Source organism: Myotis davidii, unplaced genomic scaffold (assembly GCF_000327345.1).
Source record: "Myotis davidii unplaced genomic scaffold, ASM32734v1 scaffold370, whole genome shotgun sequence".
Classification (NCBI taxonomy): Eukaryota; Metazoa; Chordata; class Mammalia; order Chiroptera; family Vespertilionidae; genus Myotis; species Myotis davidii.
This window is the reverse complement of record NW_006288615.1, coordinates 2,927,214-2,935,263: the sequence shown is the minus strand read 5'-3', so window position 1 is coordinate 2,935,263 and position 8,050 is coordinate 2,927,214. Positions and strand designations below refer to the sequence as shown.

The window sequence follows — 8,050 nt, the reverse complement described above, 5'->3', positions numbered from 1 at the left end:
TTTATTTAAAATTACATTCAGTATCATAAAAGAGGAACAAAGAAATTATAGCAAGAGTGTAGAAGTGGAAGAAGTCACTCATAACTAAGAGGCTCAAGAAAGGTTCCATGTGTAGGGGCATTTTGAGTCACACTCTGTCACAGTAGATTAAATTTATTTATGTAAAGACTGGTGGTTAAGAACAGCTGAGGAACACATCATGATAGGAGCTGGGATAATGAGTGACTTTTCTAGAACCAAAGGGCTTTAGAGTGAGTAGAACTATTCATTTGTTTAATGTGAGTAGATTCACTTACTTGTCAGTTAATCCTAAAAACATTTATGAAATTCCTCACATGGGCCAGGACTTACAATATAACTGTAAATAAGTTTCCCATTCTCTCTGAGTTTATGTATGTTGTGCAGCTTAAGGGAAGATAAATAAGTAAAAAACACACACAGGAGCCCTAGTCAGTTTGGCTCACTGGATGGAGCGTCAGCCTGGGGACTGAAGGGTTCCAGGTTCGATTCCCATCAGTGGCATGTACCTTGGTTGCAGGCACGTCCCTGGTGGGGTGTGCAGGAAAAAAAAAGAAAGAAAGAAACACACAGGAGCCCTAGTCAGTTTGGCTCACTGGATGGAGCGTCAGCCTGGGGACTGAAGGGTTCCAGGTTCGATTCCCATCAGTGGCATGTACCTTGGTTGCAGGCACGTCCCTGGTGGGGGGTGTGCAGGAGGCAGCTGATTGATGTTTCTCTCTCATCGATGTTTCTATCCCTCTCCCTTCCTCTCTGTGGAAAATCAATAAAATATATATTAAAAAAAAAAAGAAACACACAGGAGTTTTCCAGTACCTGTTTTATATTCACCTTATTTATAGACTCGTTAAGAAAAAGAAAAACCTGCCCATACACAGAGGTGGCAGATGTAAGCAAAAGCAATCAGTTACAGCTCCCAGTCTGTCATTAGACTCCCACCTACAGCCAGGTACAGATAAGGAAAAGACCCAAAAACAGACCAAGAAAGATGTCTCATTTAATCAGAAAAGTTACTTAAGCATAGAAAAAAGGGGGAAATCATCTTGAAAGATAAGCAGCAACATATTCAAACTAAGAAAATACATGGTGTGTAAGTCCATGAAAAAAAAAATCCCTCAATTTGGCCTTCACATATCCTACTTGATATGTGACATTTTACTAAACCTGACTTCAGAATGTGTATGAAACACCCAGAAAACAATGAAGATATTATATTGCCGCCCTTAAGACATTAGGGGCAGGAGAGTCCCTCGACTGCATAGTCTAACCACGTGCTGAGTGTATGTGCGCGCACACACTGCACACCTCTTGCACAGGAATCCTGCGTAAGAAAAGATTACTCCTCCAAGAATGGTACGTATTGGGCCGGATGACAAAATGAAGGCGAAGAATTATAGTAAGCTGAAGCAGAGGACAATTCAAAGAACGATAATTTGGTGCAAGAGAAACTAAGTTTTCCTGGGGAAGCAGGCACACAGGGCAGCAGCAGTCCTTTTACAGTATTAGAGAAATAAGTCTGTCGCCTCACTTAAGGTCACTAAGGTCTTGTCGGAAACAAACCAACAAAAAAAGTGAAGTGCCAGGGAATAAAGGTTGCTGAGAAGGCAAGTGGGAAGAGAAGAGAAGGAGAGAAGGTGGGAGGAAGAAGAGGGGGAGGTGATGGCTAGGAAAGGATGAACGAAAACCTTTCCAAGTGGAACACGTGTGAAGCGATTGAATGGAAGGGACTAGGGAGGAAACGGATTCGACAAATGGGCAGAAATTTCGGTTCTTCAATATATATATATATATATCGGCCTGAAAAGCAAAGCCCGTGGGGGCAAAGAGGTAAGGAGGCGGCGCTGGTAATCGCTTTCTTCTGGAGTGGGCGGGCCCGAGGAGGAGGCTAGAGACGCAGGGACGGTGAATTCCGTCGTGGGGGGCACTATTTTGATGGGTAGCAGAGGGCAAAGTGGCAGCCTTTGGGAATGGGGAAGCGAGAGGAGCCCCGGGGCGGCCGCTGAGGGTCTCAGGCGGGGAAGGACTTCAGGGAGGGCGGACCGGCGGCGGCGTGCTCCGGACAGAGCGGCGAGTGAGGAGCCGCGGGGCGCGCTCTCCGGGCGGGGGCGGGGCAGAGCGGCCGCGGGCTTTCCCGGCAGCGGGCGTGAAGCCGAACAACCCCGACTAACCTGGCCTGCTGGGTCCCGCCTTCTCGCCGGCCCCGACCTGTCTTCGCGGTCTCTCCGTCCTTTAGGTCGCTGTCTCGGCCTCCCGGCGCCTGCCCGCAGGTTGTCAAGCGTCCATGATCGACCCGGCGTCCGACGCTTTTCTACCTCCGCCGACCCGTCGGCCTTACCGCTCCCCCGGAAGCCTCCCGCTGCTGCACTCGAGTTCCGCCCACACTAGGTTCTCCTCGCTGGGGAAGGGGTCCTTGTGGGTCTGTAGCCCAGGAATCGGGTAGGCGGTCGCCAACCGGGGGTCCGCGAGGTCCGAAATGTTGGCGACCGCTCAGGCGGTCCTGGGGCCCAAACTATCACCATCACCATTTCCTGGGTCTGAAACCCACCCCTTTGGTGGAGCTTTACCCCCAGGAGCTCCCTATGGCGACTGCAGCTACCCTGGCGTATGGAGACATTTTAAGCCTAATAACTGTCTATTAATCGTTTTTCCATGTGCTAAGTGCTGTACATTGTCTTGTTGAATTTTCATAACTTTATGGCCTACAGTAGTATCCCCATTTTTCAGGTGAATTAACTAAGCCTAAAAATCCAAAAGCCAGTAAGTAGCAAAGTCTGCTTTGGCACCTAGGCTATCTGAAGCCAAAGACCATGTTCTTGACATCTATTCAGAAAAATGTTTTAAATAAGCAAGAGCTGGACTGAGTCAACGATGCTTCTGTGACCAAAATGACATTCATGGCTGCATTTGGGACTTACCAACTCCACTGGAAGATGGCTACATAACTTGATTCCGCAGGCTGATGCTCTATCCATTGAGCCAAACCGGTTAGGGCAATGGCTACATAACTGAATACTTAGGTTGATTCCTTTATTTTTTTTTAAAATATATTTTATTGAGTTTTTACAGAGAGAAAAGGAGAGAGATAGAGAGTTAGAAACATCGATGAGAGAGAAACATCGATCAGCTGCCTCCTGCACACTCCCCACTGGGGATGTGCCCGCAACCAAGGTACATGCCCTTGACCGGAATCAAACCTGGGACCTTTCAGTCCGCAGGCCGATGCTCTATCCACTGAGCCAAACCGGTTTCGGCTAGGTTGATTCCTTTAAAGTACAGTATACACCACAGGCTTTTTTTTTTTTTTTTGAGAATATGTTTATTAAAGCTGGGAACAGTGAAACAAGGAAGGGCCTAGGATAAAAGAAACAACAGGAGAGAGCCTAGGTGGGGTGTGCTCTGGCTCTCTAGAAATGTTATGGGAAAGAGGTGAGCCAAGGCGGGGCTGCTGTCAGCTCACTGAAAAGTCAGAAAAACATGGGGCCTTGGAGACAGCAATGCTGCTGCCCATTGCTCCACTGGTTGCAAATCTTGTGGGGAGCCTTAGAGCTTAGGAGAAAGAAAATTCATTCGAAAAGGAGATTCAAGTGGTGTACCCCAAAGAGGACTCTCCAACTTTCAGGTCTTAAAGATGAAGAAAAGACCTCTATTTGCCCTTTGTGCTTTATAGAGTGCAGAAATCAGGACAGATGTGAAGGAGCCTAACACCAACCCATTCATGTATTCAAAAAATTTCTTTAGCACCTATTATTTTCTAGAATGTTATATGAAGAAAAAACAAGGTTCTTGCCCTCAAAAGCTTCAATGTGTTAAGTGCTATGAGAGACAGCACTTTGGAAGCACAGGAGAGTATGTTGAGGAGGAAGAAAAAAAAAACAGGCATCTTCAAGGCAAAAATGGGAAGAAAAGGGGGCAGTGATCACAGTTACAGGCTTGCACTGTGCAACATATATTGATGCAGAAAAGAAATCCAGAATAGCTGGAACCAAGGTTTCAGAAATTAGGGAAACAGAGCTGGAATCAGGTCATCCAGGGTCTTGGAAACCACAGGCCTGGCACCATACCCAGTAAATACGTAAATACAGCAAAGTATCTACCTATGAGAGTTTACTGTCCCCTGGAAGAGACAGGCCTATCTGACTATGATAGATGGTTGCCACAGGCACCTAGGAATACAGGCAAGGCTCTCCTTGGGGAGAAGAGATCTAAGGCACACTTCTGGGGAAGATGAGACTTGAGTTGAGCCTGGAAGAATAAGCAAGCAAATCACAAAGGGTGAAAACCATATAAAAGAGGTTTTATTTGCTCTTAAGGGCATTGCGGGGGCTAGCTTAGGGTTTTAAGCTGTGGAGAGCTATGAATAATTACCATTTTAGACTGATCACACTAGCTGCTCTAGGAATGGATTGGATGTGGAGAGAACTGGAGCAGGGAAACCCTTGAGTGACTTGATGTATTCCAGATAGGAGACTGTGAGATCTTGAAGAAAAGGTAGTGGCAGTTGGGCATGTAAAAGAAGGGATGTTGTTAGAGACATTTAGACCATATGCGCTACCATCAATATTCCAGCAGTGCCTCCACTTCCTCCAGAACAATGTGCAGACTCCAAGACTGCAGCTAAAGCCTTTTGCACTATGCCTCCTGCCTACCCTCCCATCTTTGTCGTGCCTCACCCTCTTTACAGCCCAAACTCCAGGCCTTGCCTTGCCCACCACAAACTACACCCTCACTCACAGCAGGGCCTCGAGCTAGCTCTATCTTCTTTGCAAATCTCTCCCCTCATAATTCCCTGCTAAAATCCCACCAACAATACCCTGAACTCCAAGATGACGTCACTAGTACCACTGAAGGAGGAGAAACTCATGGATGTCAAAATGGGAGCTGCCAAGCTGAATACTGATGCGGAATTTCACCCCTAAAGGCACTGCTGAAGCATTTCAAAGAGGTTTCTACTGGTATTACAACAAGTATACCAATGTCAAGAAAGGAAGCATCGATGGGGTTTCTATGGTGCTGGCAGCTTCTGTGTGTTTAAACTACTGCCATTTGTATAAGGAACTCAAACATGAGCTGTGACTGAAGAGCACCACTGACAAGGGCCCAATGTGGACTCCACATTCCTGACCATGATCTTGGTCCAGCACCTGTGAATCCTTTCATATTGTACTTAATAAAAGAAATCCTGGTTAAAAAAAAAAAAAAGTTTTTAAAATAAAATCCTACCAACCCTGTACACAAAGATTTCTTAAACTTTATGTAAAAAGCATTAATTGTAAAAGAAAACACAACTATTGCACTAGAATTAAGAATTTCTGTGTATCAAAATACACCAGTAAGGAGAGTGAAAGGACACGCTACAAACTTGGGAAAGATATTTGCAAGCATATATAATTCCATATCCAGGCTATAAAAAGAACTATAAATCAATAAGAAGACAAACAATAAAAAAAGAAGACAAACAGCCCAGTAAAAATAAATAAATAAATAATAAATAAATAAAAGATTTGAACAAGTATTTCACAAAAGACATCCAAATAGCCAATAAGCACACGGAAAGGCCCTCAACACCAGAGACATTGTAAATAAGAACTATGTTATGAGATGCCACATTTAACCCAAATGGCTAAAAATAAAAGACTGGCAGCACCCAGTATTGACAAGGTTAAAAGTGAACTAGAACTTTTAATTGCCGGTGAAGGTGAAAACTGCTACAAACACTTGCATAACTGGCAATATCTACTACTGCTGACCAACATAGCCAGCAACTCCTCTCCTGTAAATGAATACACGAGTCCACAAAAAGAAACATAAGAATGCTCATTGCAACTCCTGCCCCAGTAGCTCAGTTGGTTAGAGCGTTGACCCGATATGCCAAGGTTTTGGGTTCGATCCTCAGTCAGGGCATATACAAGAATCAACCAATGAATTTGTGAATGGTGGTACAACAAATTAATATTTCTCTCTCTCCCTTGCTCTCTCTCTAAAAATCAATTTTTTAATTGATTTCAGAAAAGAAGAGAGAGATAGAAACATCAGTGATGAGAGAGAATCATTGATCGCCTGCCTCCTGCACATTCCCTACTGGGGATCGAGCCTGCGACCTGAGCAAGTGCCCTTGACCGGAATTGAACCTGGGACCCTTTAGTCCATAGGCCAATGCTCTATCCACTGAGCCAAACCAGCTAAGGCTAAAATCAATTTTTTTTAAAAAAGAATCAACCAATGACTGCATAAATAAGTGGAAGAACAAATCAATGGATCTTTCTCTCTTGCTCTTTCTAAAAAAATCAATCAATTAAAAAATTATAATAAAGATTGCTCATTTCAGCTTTGTTAATAAAAGCCAAAAGTTGATAATAGCCTAAATGTCCATCAACAGTGCTATATGCATACAATGGAATACTATTCAGCAATTTTTTTTTAAAAAAGCTACAGATGAATGTCACAAAAATATTGATGAATGAAAGACATTCATATTGTACATACTGTAAGTCAGAAGAGTGGTTATTGGGATGGGAAGATGCAGTACTGACTGTAAAGGGGCACAACAGGTCCTGGAATAATTCTATACCTTGATTTGGGGGGTGGTGACACAGGTGTACACATATGCACAGGTGCACACTGTGCCCTTACTGAATGTTAAAAATCTAAAGAAAATTTTTAAACAAGAAAAAAAAGATTCTACTTATTCTTCACATTCAAATGCCACTTCCTCTATCGTTTTGCCAGCTAGAATACATCTCTTCATGACAGCCTCTGTAGCATTCTGATGTCCTTTCTTTTATGCCATTTATCATGCTCCATCTCAAATCTCAGTGGAGTCTCCTCGTTTCCCTAACTAGGTTATTATCTTCCTGTGGCAGTAACCATGTCTTTTACCTTTTACTGACAGAGGGCCTGGCAAATAAGGAAGGCTGAGAAAACTGTTTGTTGAATTACATGGAAGGAAAAATTGGGTGGGTGCCCACATGGGTTAAAGGGGAACAAAAAGAGGAAGGCCTAGAAAAAGAAATAAATCTCCAAGGAAACCTTAACTTACACTACAACTATTCCTGAAATCTCATTAAATGTCACCTTGAGCAACAAAGAATGAATCAAAACACCAAGTCCTACCTAGAGTGAAGATGAACAAAAATCACACTTACAGGAAATCCACCAAATAAATGCTTACCTAACCTCTGGGTGGTTTCAACCTGTATGAGGAAATTTCACCAAGGAGAATAACAATCACATAGCCATGCTGCTAAAAATATCGCCAGCCTGGTTTGCAAAAAGCTCAGATAGCGGGGTCAGGAAAGTTAGGGCCTAATTCTAACTCTACCCCAACTTGCTGTGACCGGTGGACAATCTCTTCGCTTCTGTGGGCCTCGGTTTCCTCATTTGTAAAACAACAGGGGTCGGATTAGCAAATTCTCTAAAGTCCTTTCCTGTATTTATATTCTGGGTATACAATCACTCTCTCCCAGTCCAACGCAGGAACACAATAGAAACCCCCGCAAAACACGTAAAAGGCGCTCCAGACCATAAAACCAACATGATTTTAAGGAGTTATTTTGTTACATTATCTTTCACGGTTTAATCAGTGTTTTTGTTTGTTTGCAGCCTTACCATGATTTGCAGGAGATTTCTGAGTTCCATGTAAACAGAAGTTACCTCTCTGTGGGCTGTCATCTTCTTTTAGAGTGAAGAGGGTCTTCCCGCCTGGTCCCAACTCTCGGGATTCAAAAACCACCAAACCTGAGAGAGGGTTTATGAATTTGCGCACACTGCGCGGCACACTGAAGTCTAAGTTACAGGGGAATAGGGTTTATGGAATGCTGGGATTTGTAGTCCCTGGGTCTCTTTGCGCGCCGGGACCTATGGTTCCCCTGTGCGCCCCTGGAATGCTGGGAAATGTAGTCTTTGGCTCATCGCACAGTGCAGCCCGCCGTCATCTCAGCACCCAGCGGCGGGAGCGAGCCCTTCGAGCCTCTGCAGATCTGAAGCCAAACCTCCGGGGAGCAAACTCTAGGCAACAAGAACGAATGAAAAATTT

General features: G+C 44.2%; 2 protein-coding genes across 3 annotated transcripts in view; one reads left to right on the top strand and one right to left on the bottom strand.

The window, feature by feature from the left end:
* The window catches only part of COPS7B (COP9 signalosome subunit 7B), a 25,113-nt gene extending 17,270 nt beyond the window's left edge, over nucleotides 1-7,843 (bottom strand). Inside the window, exon 1 of one of the 2 annotated variants that reach the window (XM_006760421.2) lies at nucleotides 7,624-7,843. The gene's annotated coding sequence lies outside the window, so the exon portion shown is untranslated. Of the gene's footprint in view, nucleotides 1-2,186; nucleotides 2,356-7,623 lie in introns of those variants that run through there. The other variant, XM_006760422.2, reaches the window with a different exon arrangement.
* The window catches only part of PDE6D (phosphodiesterase 6D), a 56,019-nt gene continuing 50,268 nt past the window's right edge, over nucleotides 2,300-8,050 (top strand). The window contains exon 1 of the mRNA XM_006760420.2: nucleotides 2,300-2,454. Within this exon, the coding sequence (XP_006760483.2) occupies nucleotides 2,300-2,454 (155 nt within the window). The remainder of the gene's footprint in view (nucleotides 2,455-8,050) is intronic.